The sequence below is a fragment of the Schistocerca americana genome, chromosome 7 (genome assembly GCF_021461395.2).
Source record: "Schistocerca americana isolate TAMUIC-IGC-003095 chromosome 7, iqSchAmer2.1, whole genome shotgun sequence".
NCBI lineage: Eukaryota > Metazoa > Arthropoda > Insecta > Orthoptera > Acrididae > Schistocerca > Schistocerca americana.
Window position 1 is genome coordinate 264,452,815 of NC_060125.1, and position 18,757 is coordinate 264,471,571.

The 18,757-nt window shown below is 43.5% G+C and overlaps 1 protein-coding gene across 1 annotated transcript in view; it reads right to left on the reverse strand.

Annotated features, from left to right (window-relative positions):
* The window catches only part of LOC124622864 (mucin-3A), a 368,592-nt gene that overhangs the window by 60,070 nt on the left and 289,765 nt on the right, over positions 1-18,757 (reverse strand). The window contains exons 9-10 of the mRNA XM_047148658.1: positions 17,049-17,360; positions 9,950-10,141 (exon numbers count right to left, since the gene is read on the reverse strand). Coding sequence (XP_047004614.1) covers positions 9,950-10,141; positions 17,049-17,360 — 504 coding nt within the window. The remainder of the gene's footprint in view (positions 1-9,949; positions 10,142-17,048; positions 17,361-18,757) is intronic.

The window sequence follows — 18,757 nt, forward strand, 5'->3', positions numbered from 1 at the left end:
GTAGAATGCTACGACCTCCTGCTATGCTGGCGAGTCCAGCTCTGGTAACATCTATGAGGGGTATTCCGAAAGTATGGTCCGTTAGGACGCTAAATGGAATCCTCAGTGAATATGCAATGAAGTTTTGCACAGATGTGTTGGGCAGTGCCTGTGGTATGACCGTCGATGGCTTCAAGTCGCTCTTTTATGTTCTGAACGTTAAGACGTCTAGAACAACAGTCTCCCGCCAGGTACAAGAGCCTCTGAGAGATTTCGCCTGATTTCATGCAACCCACATAACATAACTGTAATGCGCCTCGCACGATCGCACTCTGCAGGGGCAATGAAGATACTCCTGCAGCGTTTTCGCCGGAAAGTTCTTGCTCACTTACAATGCAGCCCATAAATGGCTCCCCCTGAGTTTAATCTCTGCTCACATGAACCATTAGCTATCAAGACAACACTATGGCACAGACAACGAGCTGTAGACCGGTGTAGAGAACTGGTGAGAAGCACAGGTTCAAAAATGGTTCAAATGGCTCTGAGCACTATGGGGCTTAACAGCCGCGGTCATCAGTCCCCTAGAACTTAGAACTACTTAAACCTAACTAACCTAAGGACATCACACACATCCATGCCCGAGGCAGGATTCGAACCTGCGACCGTAGCAGTCGCGCGGTTCCGGACTGCGTGCCTAGAACCGCGAGACCACCGCGGCCGGCAGATGCACAGGCGGCTGCCTTCTATGACGAGGGTATTGGAGAGCTGGCGTAGCTCTACTACAAATGCCGAAGTCGGAGCGGTGACTGGGTAGAGAAGTAGCTGGAAGGTGTAGCTAATTGGTGCAAATAAAACACTTTTGACTTTCACAGTTGCTTTCATTTCGAGACCGATCGGACCCTACTTCCCGAATAGCCCTCGAAATGGTAGATTCTGCACTATACACGAAGTTAGTGGTTTAAACGCAGATAGTTTTATTTGCCATTCAGGAGAGTGTACTGAAAAGCATTATATCAGTACAGACTAATAATTGTAGCTGTTAGGAACAGTATGTTTTTAAGTTGATTGGTACCTCCAAGTACATGTGGCGAAAGCAAGCCATTAATGTTTATTTACCCCTGGACAACAGGTCAGCTGTTTGAAGTGAGGTCGCGTGGAGGCAAAATGGTTAGCCTACACTGACAGACGTAGTCCACTTACGAGAAGAATATGGAAAGTACCATAACCAGATTTCTAAGAAACTTCGCTCACTGAAAAAGGAACCAAAACAAACGAACAAGTGTGCTGACTTATATGCAGATACTGGACCGTTTCTGAGAAAATTTTCGACGTACTTAAGATATCTTTTAGCGAATGATAGGCCCAGCCTAACTAGTGACTGTCACTTCTGCGTCCCTTGGTCGAAACCCGATTATTGTCCTTATTTATTTAATTTCATTTTACTTCTTCAGTTACCTACCCATGTCCGTAGTAGGTTACTTCACAAATGTTCCTTATCAAGTCAGGGGGTAAAAGGGCGTTATATTAATTGCAAAATTATATTTCGCAGCAGATACCACGTTCATTATAAAATATGTGTCTGTATGGTATTTTCAGCGGTTATAACCTTCTGAAACTCTCATCTTCTTATATTTCATTCTTATGTCAATCCTTATATTTTATTCTTATGTTTATTCATCAGGAAGATTTGTTGAGTTCCCTTGAATGATACCAATCATAGAAACATTTTAAACAGAGAAATTCCAATCACCACAAGCATCATGGGAAGACAGTTTTGTCACAGCGACATTTATCCGTATGAATCTCAGCCGACACCTAAATGCTAAAATTGCTGAAGATCACACGGGTTGGCAGTAATGTAGGGGAAACCACGCCTAACGGATAACTTTTCCGGAAATTTGCGTTTGCAATTGATTTTAAATCAAGGCACATTGCAAGAACTTAATGGAAAACAATGTCAAATAATTATTTGGTTTATTTTCGATTTTTATTTTTATTTGTTATTTCAGTGACGAGATATTCAATTAGCAGGGTGATAAGAACAATGTTATTTAAATATAAAATGGGAAACATTTTTGTAATAGCCTTCTACGGACACGGGTAAATTAATGAAGAACAAAAATAAAAGTAATAATCGGGATTCGAACACGGGGTGCTGAAGTGTGAAGTCGCAACGCTAGCCACTTGCTATCACTTTTTTAAAAATTTTTACTAACTTTTTATTGATATCTGCATCTTTTATGCTACGGATGGGCTATTTTCTCGCTAAAAGGCACATACAGTACCTCGAAAACTTTGTTCGTAGCTTCCACAGAAACGGTCGAATATCTACGGATAAGCCAAGACAAATGTTCGCTTATTTTCACCTCTCTTCCACAGAGTTAAATTGCTGGAAAATTGGGTTATGACACTTTTGTGTTCTCCTCGTGAGTGCTGCAGTGACGTCAGCGCAGAAAATAATCGAGTAATAAATTATAGGACGTCTTTGCGGGAAGATGTTAGACGAAGACACAAAAGAAGTAACACACCGAAGTGGATACATAGTAAGTTCCCAATGATCACAATACTTGCACTTACACCCCTAAAACTGTATTTAGGGGTGGTCGGATGCGTTTGATTAGGTGTATTCCTTTCATCGACGATTTCATTTTAACATCCAGGAATTGTTTCCCATTAAAAATTAAGGGTTACAGGTGGCACTGAATCACTGAATACATCAGATTGGATTACCCTAAAATCAGTTTAGACTGAAGTCATAACAAAATATATCCTATCAGAATTAAGAATAAGAGAAAATTCAGTCCGATCCATTAGCTGAGTGGTCAGAACGTCTGTCTACCATACAGCGGGCCCATCTTCGATCCCCGGCCGTGTGGGGGATTTTCTCCACTGGGGGACTGGATGTTCTATTGTACTCATCGTCATTTCATCGACGCGCAAGTCGCCTGAAGCAGCGTCAATCGAAAACACAACACGGCTGCCGAATTTCCCAGGTGGGGACTATCAGCGATCAATGCCACACGATAATTTCATTTTATTTGAGAGGAAATTCACGATATTGGAGTTTGATACTTCCCCTGACTCGTGCTGCTTCTGGCTCATGAGTACTTCTCGTCGGATGACCCAGCCTCCAGCAGCCTTCTGGCTGGGTAGTGTAACCGCGCTAGTGTGAAGTGACCTCGGACGAGCGAGCGGCGGATGCTATCGGGCGTTTTTCGAAACGCAGCCGCGAGAAAAGGCGTGAAGCTCCCCTTGTGAAACTCTGAGAGCGGCGTGTGCCAAGTCGGCGGCGGACGTTCGTGTCGAAACGCGCGCGCCTCGGAGGCGACACACGTAAAGAGTTTTGTGCCGGGAGCTGCTGAGGCGTCACACTCCTTCTGGCGGCCACCTCGCTCCTAATCTGAAGTCACGCCGCCACCAGCGCGGGCCGAAACGCAGGATTTACGACGTCCAACACCGGGGAAGAAGTAGCGGCCGCGGCGGATGCAGAGCTATGGGGTTGGGGCTGGAGGGGGCGGAGTGGGAGAGAGGGCTGAGGAAACCAGAGAGCGCGTTTTATTTGTTCTGCGCTCCGGGCCGGCCAAGTTTCTGGTGGCCAGGCTTCCATCGGATAGAAAACTCGCGGTAACTCGAAGTTAAATGGGGGCGCAGGCGCCGGCGGGCAGGCTGGTTGGGAAGCGATGCTGCAGAGTGTGTCCGCGCCACTGGGCCCCTTCTTCTGTCGCCAGAATTGTTTGCTCTACTCCTAGCTCAGGATTAGCGTCTTTACCGGCAGATTTAACGTCCAGGCTGCTTTGCTGAAGTGTAAATACTGCGTTGTGGACCAGTACGGTGGGCGGAAGTTTTCTCTTTTATTGCGTGGAATCAAGTCCTTCTGATCAGGCAATCAGCCATTGACAAACTGCAAAAGGTAAGGTAGCTGTGCTACGACTTTTTCTGTACGCTGTATGGAGCAGTAAGCTACAGACAAATGTGAGTAAAGTACTTGGCGATTAAAATTAAAGTGCAGCCACTCGCAGAAGTCCGGTGTGGGGTGTACTTATCGTTTTGGCAGCGGAACATGGCAGATTTGCTAATGCGTTGACACAGAACCGATTTACGCTGGAAAAAAAGTTAGTCCCCATTTTTTTTCTCCAGGTGCAAATCTGTCACTTTACACTCTTGGTATGACGGCGTGACATCCAAGCCATGATATGAGTGAACAGTATGGCTACCGAGAATAGAGACTGTATGCTGTTAAAGAAAATTTTATATTGATGCAGATAATTACAGTGGTGCACTAACAAGGAGACGGCACGACCGTGGGGTCGGGGATTTGTCCGCAATTTTGTGTGGTGAAAGAGGACCCCTAACAACACCTCACGTGGTTAAAATATTAGGACGCACTACTCGGAAAATCCCGAGAAAAATCGATCCAAAGTTTCTTAGGTGCCGTATGAGTATAAAATGTTAGTCCACTGCCGAGCCACCGTTTGGCGTCTCGGGTTCGATTCCTCCTCCTGGACTTTTTTTTCTTCTGTTGCTTGCAAAATTGCAGCGCATTGTTACAGGAGAATCGTGACATTAATTCCCGGGGAGATTGTATAAAAATTCATTCTATAATTCACCATCAATTATCGTCACTAATATTCCCAGACATTATTCAATATTCCTGGTTTGCCTCAAAATTATCAGAAACTCAAAACACTTTCGTAAATGCTAATGGGGCATGTTTTTGTACAGATTTATTGCAAACGCCCTGTGATTGTAAGAAATCCGCTTTCATATGTTGCGCAAGATGTCGCAAAAACTATTGCTTTGTTTCTTTTTACGAAAATTACCACTGCGCTTCTTGTTTATAATTATTGTATGTATAAAAATTGAATGTTTCCCAATAGACTTTGCTACTCCGATTAAAAACCCGATGTTTCTCCTCATATACTTTACAACGAAAAATGGAAAACCCACCGCCGTGAATTGTGTTGTTGGACAAAAAGAAAATAATTTTATTCAACAATGTAACAAACTTGTTAAAGATAATGTAGGTTTGGGAAACTTTCTGAATAATTGGTGGAATAACAAAAGAAAATGAAACAGGAGAAAAAAAAGTGAAAGAGGAGGAATCGAACCCGAGACCTAAACATCTACGCCAGATTGCGCCTCGGCAAAGCGCTAACATTTTATACTCATACGGCACCTAAGAAACTTTGGATCGATTTTTCCCGGGATTTTCCGGGTAGTGCGTCCTAATATTTTAACCACGTGAGGTGTTAGGGGTCCTCCTTCACCACACAAAATTTCGGACAAATCTCCGACCCCACCGTCGTGCCGTCTCCTTGTAAGAGAGTATCAGCGAATGAAAGGTCTGAGAAGAGGCCCCATGTTATTAAATAGTTTAAAAAAGATGTTGCTGAAATCTAAAACACGGGTGAGCTGGTGAGGCACCAGGAAGAGGAAGGCGTCCTGTCACGGTAAATATTGACGACGTTGCTGTGGCTGTAGCTGACGATGCAGCTTTCGTGCCGCGGGTAGTGCCAGCGCTTGTTTTGTGTCAAGAGAACTTTCCACCTCATGGTCAACAGTACGGAAAGTTTTGTGGACTGTTTTGTACTGGTACCCCTACAAGATCCAGACGCTGAGCAACTGAAACCGTACGATATGTAGCAACCTTCTGAATCTGTTCTTCGGTTTCTCGTACAGATCGAAATTGCCGAGATGTGGCCGGACAAGATTCTATGGAGTGACGAGGCACATTTTATACTACACGGTGCAATGAATACACTTAACTGCCGAATTTGGCGTTCTGTTATACCGCGTGTGCTGCATGAAGAACCATTGCACGCGCCGTGTGTGACTGTGTGGTGTGGGTTTGAAAGCACTTCTCTCAGTCTGTTCTTCTTTAATGAGAATGTACCTAGAGGACCTGTCAGGTGTACCATGACGTCAGCATGTCATCGAAACCTCCTTGTACAGCATGCGATTCCTGCTTTGGAAGAGGGCAATTGTGTGGAAACCCTGTTTTCATGCGAGGTGGGGCAATACCTCGTGTCACTCAAGCAGTGAAAGATCTTCTTAATGCAACCTTCTACAAACTTGTTATCTCCAGGATTTCTCGAGATGCGGTGCCTGCAAGACCACCTGATATAATCCATGCAACTTTTGACCCTGGGGACATCTAAAAGAACTGCAAGGACACCTGATCTGAATCCATGCGCGTTTTTGCTCTGGGGTCATCTGAAAGACCACCTTTACCACGGAGACATTCAGTCTCTGACTGATCGAAAGGCCAGTATACAGGAACATGCTGTTCAGATTCCACAAGAACTGCTGAAAACGACTTCTGATCACGTCGTTTTACGGATGCAACCTCAAGTCGACGTCTCCGTTGCTCATTTTGAACACCTCATTTGTTTAATTTATTCTGTCCACGTCCCGTTCCTAATCCATTACATATGGAAACATTTCTATACGTCTTTCTTGCATTCACTGCGCCAGATTTACACCTGGGGGCCAAAACTGGAACTAAGTCTTTTTCACACGTAAAGAGCTTCCGCATTATTGCAATAGAATATCTACCAAATTCCACTTTAATTGTAACCACTCCATATAAAAAAGCTGTCACAGGTGCGGAAACATACCCCAAGTCACCGCGGTGCTTGTGACTCCGTGGCTGAGCACAAATCCTTCGATAGGACTCCCCTTCGGCGACTTGCGTGTCCCTAATCTAACCCAATTATTGAATCTGGGAAAGGATAAATACAGTTTAACGTGGAATCCGAACCTCATGAGGTAACTGGTGACTCCTTACATCGTCAAAAGGTCAAGTTAAGATTAAAGACAGATTGAAAAATTCCGAAGTCCAGCAGGGCTTCGACCCCACGAGGTTTCCGTTTCCCCTCACACGCTGTTGCCTCTTTTTTTCTGTTTATTTCCTTTGTCGTTTTTTCGTCACTGGTTCTGTGCGGAAGTTCCATGACAGCTTCCAAATTTCATCGATGAGAAACTTCACTCAAGTTATATATAAGGGGTCGCGAATCCACTGATTGAAAAAGCAGACCCTACCGTGCCGAACTGACCACCAAGACCCACCCTTAAATCGTGAAAACAAAATTATCGGAAGAGAATGAGACACAAAGAAACAAGAAGCCAAGAGTTGCCTATTGTCTTTCACTGGCTCAACATCCGGCTAGACTGGTAGAGTTTTATGCAAAAATGACACCAAGTATATTTCACTTTCGTCAAGAAGCATAAGAAGTCTTCTTTGTAGTATTAAAGACGAACCAAGTCTCCGAAGGGCCAGTGGGTACCTCAATCCACGCAAATGTCGCAAATCCTATGTGAGTATTCGAACAATCGAGGAGAGGTGCAAAAAATATAAGCGACGCGCCCAACTAAAGCCACAAAGAAAATCAGATGTCCCCTTGCACTGCCTGAAATGTAATCATGAAATGAAATATAGCCAGTATGCTGGAGCAATTTCAAACTTCTGCGACAGTGTTATTAAGGTATCTATCGAAACAAAAATGTCGGAGAACGTTCTGCACTTTGTACTCAGGTGGATGGAGACTATGTAGAATATCTGAGGCATAAAAACCACCATCTTAGCATTTCTCTATTTTATTATTAGACCAGTCTCGAAATTTTCTGAACGGCGGCATTAATCGCGAAATGCGCAGTAGCAACATGGAAGATAAACAAATATATGGATTATTACTACATTCGTTATGTTCTGAACAATTAGGAGCAAAATAGCGATTCACAAATGTTAGTTACTCACACGTGTGCAAATGATGATAATGGAATTTCCCAACCTCTCATACATACATATGCATGTACCACTTATTTAAACTATATGAACTACGATATCGATATAAGCATAGTGAATGGCAAGCATATATAAACGTGTCACGCTCAATCTGCATAAATTTTGTGGGGATAGAACTATGATTGACAGCAGCTTGTTAGATACAAATCACTGAAAATACGATAGTTAACGATGATACGGAACTAACACTTATCAACAACAAAATGGCGATGGACAATGTAGAGTGAGAATAAATTAAATTTTATTAATATGCCACCGCCATAAAGAAGCCATTATTTCTTTGATATTACCGTAATTGTGACGAAATAATAAATTGGTATATTCGTCTTGGAAAATTACACAGATAATTTTAAAAATATTTTTTCTACGATACTGAGAGCGTTTTTACATGCGCGTCCCTACAGAAGGAAGAATGCTCTACATTTAATGTAGCATCTAAGGTGCGGTCACGGTAAAGGGAGTAAGGTATATAGGCATTCAACGCACGGTCCACATCCAGATGATTAGAGACGGCACACACACTCGTGTCTGTTGAAAGACAGGCTAGAAAGTCGATCGTGGATCTCAAATCTACTCGTCCGTACATTTTCCTTGGCGGTTTAGAAAACTACTAGAAAATAAATTACGATTATGGGGCTGATGTTGTTCTCAATTCCTCCGAAAGTCCAAGTCCTTAACCACTGTACCGCATTAGATATGCGGTAATATTCTCGCTACACTATCGCTTTGACTAAACAAACGCCTTATAAACATAGAAATTGATGTCTCACTTTGGCTATGATCAACTCAGGATTGTAACGACTATGGATTCTGCAGACGCCGAATGGATACCGTGAGACTTCTGAAAGTTCTGAAGTTCTGAGTCCCACGTAGTCACACATCCCATTGTCTTTTTTCTTCTTTTCGTTCTTTTCGTGTTACTTACTTGCACTGACATTCAGCATCCAATCTTCGCACCAAGAATCGATTAGTTACGAACTATTGCACCGGCACCTAGTGATACTACCTTGTTACATACGACTATGTCGCATACGAGCAGACTCAGTATGTTACCAATGCTGTCCATCAGGTAGTTTGTATGATTTATTGGCATTTACTAATCTTATCGCATCACCTCAAAGTACACTCTGCAATGTGTCCAATTCTGACTATGTCTCGCAATTGGTAAGGACGATTATGGCGTGTTTGTTAGCATGTCTTGAATCCAGTTACTTAACTGATGTAGTATGAGGTGATGGTATAAGTCAGTATCAGACCAAATGGGTTGCCTGAGGCTTTACCGACGTAATAACTACGTGAAAGTTTTCCGGGCGTTACATTGATGGCGTTATGGAAACTTCACAATATTTCTGCGTTATAATTTAATCATATGTTTATGTGGAACACAATCATATTAATACCCTGACGCATTTTGACCATTAGCCATCTTAAATCACATGAAATATATTAACCCAAGGCATGTTCTTTTGAAGTGGTAATTACCCTAAAATGTAAGGAAATTAATAAAATTTTCGTTCTAGACAAATATAACATGAAATTATACAGTGTGTTTAAAAATTATTTTACAGACTTTGGAGACAGCTTTCGTACAGCAAAACAAGAAAAAATTGTTCAGTAAACATGGGCTCTAAAATGCATACATTACGAGATATGAGCATGTGTTCTTTTTCGCTATAGTGAAAAAATGCCCTTAGTTCTTTGGATACGCATTTTAGAGCCCATATTTATGGACTTGTCTTCTTGTTTTGGTCTCTAATACTCCCTCCCAATATATGAAAAGTACAGAGCTTGCAGTAGAAGATACGTGTTTCACACTATCTAAAATGAACAAGGTACGCATTTTTGGGCCCATGTTTACTAGACTTCTTTTCTTGTTTTGTTGCAAGAAATCTGTCCCCGAAGAATCTGAAAGCAATTTTGAAACAATCTATATAAGAATAGCTACGGCCGCTGCATCTCATTTGACGTTCATGCTATGTATTTACACTATTTCTGCGAGACTGCATCTCGTCATCTCCGGTCGTACCTGAAAATGATAAGTACCTGCCTCGCAGAAACGTTGGGCAGTTTCCACGACACCATCCGAGGCGACTCTCGAAATTCATTCAAGAAATATGTGACTACTGTACAGCAAATCAAATATGGCTTTGAAGATATTTCACTTACCTGGAATGTGTACGGCGATTTGATTGTGGCTATCTCGTAGTAGACGTCCTTGAAGTCAGCGGGAGTGGAAATCTCGACTTTGATGGTCTCGGCTACCGGTGGGGAGGCGTCTCCGTCTGGGTTGGAGAGCAGTGTCGCCCTGTCCTCAGACGCCAGCTGCTGCTCCGTCTCGCCCTGGGGCAACGGTCCTTCCTGATGACGCACACACCAGAAGACCGTTCAGACACACGCAGTCTCTCAAGCCGCCAGCCCCACCAAAGACTAGCATCTCTGGATAGTTACGTGATGATCTGTGACTTACGTTTTGTATCCCAGTTGTTATGAGTTTGAAATCAAAGTACGTTATATTAGTTACCAAATCTGTATTTATTTTCATTTAATGAAGTATTTTATACAGGATTCTGGTTGGGTGAAGGAATCTGAGGACTGCTCCTTGGAGTGCCGATCTGCTCTTTAATTATCACCTCTTTTAAGCTTGCGTCGATAAAGTTCCGTTCAGGTAGGAAAATTAACGACAGGGTTGGCATTAATTAACTTGACCCATTTCTGCTTAGACAGCAGGGTAGGGAAAGAGCCAGCTGTTGTGGTGGCGGCTCCGAGACACCCGGCCACTGCAAGATAGGGGAGGTGCAGAATGACTGCTGAATTTTACTCACAAGAAGAACAAGCTACAGACAGTGAGTCCGCAAACGTTCGTATTGACGACCTATTCCAGTTCGACCAATAACTCAGCAAGTATTACTCTTTTTACTAGAGTACTGAATAAGAAAATCAGTAAATATACAACTGACATGACCACTTCCAACAGACGAACCGTACAGCTCCGCAGGCGACAGCAGACTAAAGCGGCCTCCCCGTCGGAACAAACGGGTGGATTCGCCCATCGCCAAAAACGAGAATGCGCTTCTGTGCGGTGGCAAGTTATACTGCATATGCTCTACGTACTGCGACAAATCTGAGGCCCCAGATGCTAAAGGGTTTTAGAATTGTGCATTGGCTGCAGCAACATAGTCACTAACTTTACATTTTTGTGGCTACAGTGGACGAAACAATATTTTTCAACAGTAACTGTGAGTCAGGAATAGTTTAATGGCTGTACGTTCCGCCAACACTGCGGTGAGTTTATGGGGATGTTTTCTCTTAAATAAGTAATACTGTAGATGCCTTGGTTTACTCGTTTAGGGAAATATCAGTGCAACCCTTCTCGATTTGTGGCTGCATAATGTTGTAACAAAAACCAAATTTTCTACCACTTTTGGAAATGCTTTATGTAACCATATGACCCAATATAAGATGCCACTTGAAGCACTGCCCGAAATTTTTCAAAATGCACGATGATGAGGCCAAAGTAAATTTCTTGGTAGCTGTTTCCAGCATGCTGTATCTCAGGTATCAATATCTGAGGGTACTTTCAATTCAAGACAATGTCGTTTATTAAAAACCCAACAGGCTGTCTCTCTCATGCATGTGTCTGGAATGTTGTGTAACCAGATGAACAGTACCCTGAGAATTCGGATTTGTTCAATACGTAATGAATTTTTTGTCAATATTAGGCTAAGACTACACGTTCTAGTTTCAAATTCAGTGACTAATAAAATGATTAGCAAAGACTTGCACACATTCTGAAAAGAAACTGTTACTTCTAGTGTCAGAAGCTTGTTATCGAACTGATATAAAGATGTAGCAGAAAATATCACACTTTCAATGTCTTTTTCTCGTGGAATGCTGCAATAACAGGGTGTAAAGCCAGGCAAGACTGTGATGCAATTGTTTTGTTGAAGCTACATTAAATATTAACAGTCTGAAGTACAATGGGAATAAGGAGTGGAGTAGAAAATTCTTCACCAGTGTTGACAACGTTGTCCTTCTGTAAGAGAAAATCTGTATTATACTACACATGTATTAAACACTTACAGTAAAGCAGTTTCGGCGACGTCACGTCACGGTCCAAGAAACTGCATGACGATCTAGAACTTGATTTTTGTATGTAACAGTATACAAATATTAGCCGAATTTGTCGCCGATAATACACGTGTATCAAACACTTACAGTAAAGCAGTTTCGGCGACGTCATGTCACAGTCCAAGAAACTGCACGAAGGTATAGAACTTGTTGCAGTTAGTGGCAGAACTTGTCGCCGACTGCTAGCACTTAGAGCTAGTGTGTGTAGCAGTTTACTTGGAGTTCAGTAGATGATCTGTATTCATACCAATACATTTGAAACAGAAAGCAGATGATCCAGCAAAAGCCTACGAGCAGCATGCAGCGAGGACTAATATGATCTGCAACCTGGAAGCAACGCAGGGAAACGGCAGTTTGCTCAACCTGTGACATACGTAATATATTTCATACTTTGTTCTGTGTACAGCTACCGTTCCTATTCACAGTAATGTATTAGAGGAATACCACAGGCCTTAAAAGCCGTATTAATCGTCACGCGAAAGAAATATTCTGCTAAATTTCATCACAGTGCGTCGAGATCATGGTGGCTCTTTTGAGGAAAGAGGAAAATTTAAAAATAAATTCGTATAATTTTATTAAGACATGAATCTGCTATTTTTATTTGTTCTGTTATTACGTGACAACAAAATCGTTATGTGTTTCTAACCTCTAATATCAAAGGCGCTACTTAAGGGTGTAGCATCGGCAAACTACATTATAAAATCTGTTAACTGAGTATCCCGCTAAACGAAATCACAAAAAATCTAAAAGAGAAAATAAAAAGTAAATAACTTTCTTCGCCTTAAGAGTAGCGTTCATTTGTTACAATACTCATAATCAACGCTTATAGAGCTGCTGGAAACTGTCAAAGACATTTTCTTTGCTAATCAGTCGCTACACGTTTCTCGACAAACACAACATTACGATGCACGTATTTGTGCACTGCAGACGTGTTGGTAGGCTACCCTCTTCCGAAATGAATGAGTAGTAACAATGCTCATGCGTTTTGATGATGGTTTACTCGACTGTTTCATCTCGGTCACCGATTTCGACTTAACTGGCAGGAATTTTCACCCTTGGTGCCTTCGGTTCATGATTCAGTATTTGCTCACAAGCTGGGAAAAGATCTTATGCTTATTTGAATTGGTCTAATTATTGCGCTAGAATTATTCTTTCTATTACTTGATTCCTCGACTATCAGTCTCATGGATAGCTGGCGAAACAGTGCTAATATACGTCATATTTCCCGTTGTTATCGGCCAACATCTGCAAACCACTGTGAAATGAATTGCAGAGGGTGTCGCTATACTTGTTGACCACTAATTAGTGTCTGAAGCGTGAACAACTGTTACCTTTTCTGTCACGAAAACTTTTTAACTATTTGTAAACAAAGTTCTTGATCAGAAGCTCGAGAAACGTGAACCTGCATCGTATTCGCTTCCATCGCTATGTTGATAGTTCGTAAGGAAAATCTGAGTTTGTCCGTATTTCCATTCCATTAAGACACAATTCTGAGCACTTTCTAAGCCCCCTTGTCCGCAACAATCTAATTTGACTGTGGGTTGACTATTTGACGTGTCTCTTAGTGCGCATGCGCGCATTTTTAATAGCAGTTTCTGTTTCGATATTGATACATTCAGCGAACCTTTCTTAAATGCATTCTTTCGCCTGAGGACGAACACCAGGCGTTCAGGGACGGTAACAGATTAATTTCTATTTTATTGCTTAGAGAACCCGCCACACCTGATTTAATGTACGTTTTGTTACAAAAAAATGGTTTTCGTTCTATTGAACACAATATCCGGTGAGACAGAAAATTCGCCAATAGTCTTCGTAACAAATTATCACAGAATTGCACCGGTATCAAGAACAATCGTCTTACATAGCACTAATGGCACATTCCGGAACATAAGCGCCACGCAAACACTCGCCCGACCGCTTAACTTTAGCACAGCCAGCATTCGACAGAAATTTCTTCAAATAAATTACTGACATTCATACTGCCGTACCCGTAACTGTCGAAATATTCGGACTTGCTACAAATGCAATCCTAGCAGTGCCTTGATGATGGACAGTAGAACAAATTCTGCCTACCCATTGCACAGAATTACAAGTTACGACCAAGTAAAGGCATCAAAATTATAGCTAAAATTTTTTTTTTCAAAATTTGATTTCTATAGCTCCATCTATGTTTCAACGTACGTATGCATCTTGTCTTTATTAACGTGGAAGTGTTGTTTACAGTACCTTTCTCGCAACACCATAATGAAATGTAGCAGAAAATTTGTCCATCGAAACGTGCTATGTGCTTTCAGTGGATTTCATGGTTTGAAGACTTGAACTCACACTAACTTCAACAGCAAGCGAAACCTACAAGCTGCTAAGAGACAATATATTGGCGCACTCCATTATTCCGATCGTGGTTTTGTTGTGAGCCAACTTGTCTCTAAGTGATACAAATAGTATTGGTTTGCCTTAGAAGATGCATTCCCATCCAAAATAGCATAAAAGCCAACGTTTCTCAGTTGGTTTGCAGCAGAGCATACAATGATTAGACATGCAGCTTTTGAGCGCGGCAGGCGTGATGCTTTTGCGCTGAGCCATAAGCCAAGTAGTGAATTGTGTTGCTGCTCAGTGCTGTGTGGGTGGATGGTATGATTGCGTGGCACGATTCCATGAAGAATGAAAATGCACTTATGTGGAAAGTTGGAAATATCGGGGAAATATCATGGCCTCTCTGGACGCATTCGAACGAAACAGTCATGAGAAACGTATCAATATTTGTCTTTTAGGTGTGTAATGGCGTCACTGTGTTAAGTGTTCGAACATTGTGGCTATTACTGGAAATGGCCTTCATCAGAGTGCCGATGAGTGCTGCTAAACTAGTGCCGCTGCAGCTCTGTCAAAAAATCTGAGACTTTTCTCCTTAATTATTTAATAACATATCATAGAAGCCGTTTTACATCTCGAGAGAGTGGCCAGGAGAATTGAGAGCGCGTCTGAGGTCGGGGGGCGGGGCTTGACGTCCAAATGTACTTAATAATTTCTTACGAATAGGATCACTGTCACACATTTTAATGAAAGCGTACAACCTGTCTGACGATGAATGTACACTATTGTGCAAAACTTAAGGAAGAAAGTACGTTTCTCATAATGTGACACTGTCAAGTTTCATAGGTCGTGAAGCCTATACAATACATATAAGGAAATGATACAGTATAGTACAGAAGGTTAGTCCAAGAAATACTCAATGCGACGAACAGAAATGACACTTTTATTCGACCACAATTATTACGGCAGAGTGATAGCGATTTATGATGCTACCATGGACTTAACGAAACACGGATATGGTTCTTAAAAGCGTCTTCTATCACAACGGACGACACAGTACACTCTGCAAAGTCCTTCCATGCTGGCTACATGGTTGGTAAGGAATTCTTGTAGTAGGGCGTTCCATTCTTTCAACACCGCAATTGACAACTGCAGTACGTCTCTTAACACATTACACACGTACTCGTTGGGAATGAGGTTGGGGGGGGGGGGGGGGGGGGTAGGCTAGTCCATTCGGTGGATATCCTGTACACACTTACAGTTGGATGCGGTAGTGCACTGTCATCCATAAAAACCAAGTCAGGGCAAAATAGAGCGCTAAAAAACGCATATGGCGGATAAGTACAGAGTCCAAATAATGCAGAATGGTGAGTCTACGACGTTCAAACGTTTGGGGCCATGTTCAGAAATCTTGGAGTCAGTATATCCATGGAACATTAAGGCCGGCCGGAGTGGCCGAGCGGTTCTAGGCGCTACAGTCCGGACCGCGCGACCGCTACGGTCGTAGGTTCGAATCCTGCATCGGGCATGGATGTGTGTGATGTCTTTAGGTTAGTTAGATTTAAGTAGTTCTAAGTTCTGGGGGACTGATGACCATAGAAGTTAAGTCCCATAGTGCTCAGAGCCATTTGAATTTTGGAACATTATGCGTACCACAATATAACGGCTGGACCACCAGAACGAGCAAGTTCGAGAATTTTGCACGGTACACTATGTGCTCCCCTCTCTTTCCATACGAGGGTATGTAATGCACTCAGGAACACTGTCGAACATGATCATTTTGGTGGTCCAGCTGCTATAGCGAGGGAAGCATAGCGTTGCATGGGCGTACTGACCTCCAAATTTTTTAACATAGTGCACTCTCCGGTCACCGGTATTGCGACGCTATACTCTATTCCCTACATGCATCTTTTCAAGTGCGTATCCGACATTGAGCTCATTTCTACGGATGACAGTGCACGACCCCATCGAATAGCGCACTTGGAGGAGCTCTTGGAATGAGAGGATGTTCGACACATCGACTGCCTTGCCCGTTTCTTCGTTTCCATGGACCACGTGCGGCACGGATTGGAAAAAAAAAATGCACATTTAGATGCAAGCGACGACCATCCAGCACTTGTCATTTACGCTGGTGGAGGAATGGAGCACCGTGACATAACTACTCTTTACCAGCCCTGTCGCCAGCATGGGAAGACGTTACAAGAAATACACTACTGTCCGTGGCGATCACACACCCTACTGAAAACCATGTTCCGCATTTTGTAATGTCTAGGGGAGCATCACAAGTCGTGTTGATTGTAGTGCAACCATTGCCCTTGAATAAAAGTGTTATATCTATTCGTCCTATTTCGTACTTCTTCGCTATCTTCTGTACTACACAGTAGCATTTCTTTCTGTGTATGGTCCAAATTTCATCGAGCTGTGTTACTGGGCAGTGACTCATCACGCTAAAGTCAGGTTCGTACTTAAGTATTACAATCCTCTGTGTAAATTCTAAATTCATAAGAGATATTCTGGCACTGGGAAACTGATAAAGGCCGCCTGCAGCTATAGCGGAGACGCAGGGTGTACTTAGCGCTGTGAGGCGTCCACGCGCTAAGTCGTCTACAGAAACTGGCGGTCTTTAGAGGTCTTTAGTTGAGCAGTTACCTAGCCGTGTGAGGTTTTCGTTGGTGTGTGGATGCGCGGCTGGTGGAAGGCGGAGGGTGGGTGTTGCGTTTATGGGTGTTAGGGGTGGAAATCCCTTCGAGACTGTGTTTGGGTGAGTGGCTGGGGGAGTTGCGAGGGTGGGTGTTGGGGGTGGAATGCGGAGGTCGCGGAGGATTACCAGGTCGTGGTCGGCGTCGGTGTCGGCCCTCGAGAGTGCCTGCGGCTCGGGCTGCAGCGGCGGCAGCTGTGGGGTGGCGGCGGGGGCGAACTGTGGTTGCTGCTGCTGCGCTGCGGAGGCGGCGCTGGGCGGCTGTGGCGAGGTGGCGGCCTGTCCCGCGGCCACGCCGTTCTCCTCGTCCTCCTGCTGGCCGCGCCGGATGGTGACGCGCGGCTTCGGCGTCGTCTTGTACTGCCAGCGGCCGCTTGGCCGGTTCAGCTTGAACTTGTACACGCTGGTGCCGGCGGAGGCGTGCTCTGCCGCGGAGGACGCCTGGGGGGGAAACCGACGGTGCGCTAATTCCGCCAACCATCCCTCCCTACCTGCCAGTCTGAGCTTCCCAACGTGCGCTGACAGGACAAGTGCCGTACAACAGATGCATCAGCTACAAGCCGTTACCTACGGCGTTACCAGGATGGGCTCGGCTGATGGTAAGTAGCACGCCGAGGTAGGTGAAACGACTTCAGTACAGGTAGATGATTACAACTTCAAAAAAATTGGATGATTTACTCAAGAGAAAGACCTCACAAACTGAGTTTGTCAGTAACGGGTTGGTCTACCACTGACCCTCGCGCAAGCACTTATACAGCTTGGCATCAATTCACAGAGATGTTGGATGTCGTCCTGGGCGATATCGTGCCAAATTCTGTCCAATTGGTGCATTAGATCGTCAGAATCCCGAGCTCATTTTAGAGATCTGCCATGATGGTCCAAACTTTCTCAGTTGGGAAGAGATCCAGCAACCTTGCTGGCCCAGGTAAGGTTTGTCAAGCACGAAGAAACTCGAACGGTGTGCGGGGGGGGGGGGGGGGGGGGGCGTTGGGGGCGGCATTATCTTACTAAAATGTAAACTCAGAATGGCTTTCTGTGAAGAGCAACAAAAGAAAAGGAGGCCGGAGTGTAACGCTACCGCGGATTACAACCAAAAGGGTCCTGCTATTGAGAGAAGTGGCACCCCTGACCATCATTCATGGCCGATAAGCCGTACAGCGGGCGAGAACCAGGTAGGTATGCCACTGCTGTCCGAGGCGTCTCCAGACACATTTTCTGTCTGTTATCTCATTAGCTGGAGTAGACTTGTCTTCAGTGATGAGTCCTGCTTCGAACTGATCCCCGATGGCCATCGAAGACGAATCTGAAAATTCCCCGGTCAGTGGTGGGATACCAACCTGTGTACAGAGTTACTGAGGACAGGGCAGGTATTTAACTTTCGTTTGTCAACATTTCTGGAAATTTATTTCACTCGTATTGATAACCGTTCAAATTACCTTAACCCTCAATAGACAGTAAGCGCTACCTGTCATACGAAATTTGTTCTGTCAGTGCATACTACTAATGTGTCTAGTGTGTCTGTAATTTTTTTATCAGTCACCAATTGGTCTTCAGCCCAATACCGTATTTAATTTCTTACACTTTCCTTTATTATTTCTCATATCCCTGCCTATGTCTGCTGGGACTTGTATTGGCTTTTCATATACTGTAGCTTATTCATTGTGTCTTCTTTCATTTTAGAGATCAGAATTATTATGGTTCATCTCACTAGGAAACTATATTATTGTAGGAGTTTCAACTAGTCATAATTTATGTTTTTAGCAATGTGGGAGTAGTCAAACAATTCATCCTTTTTGTCAGTCTTATTGTGCTTCAAAGCAATTGCAGTCAAACGAATT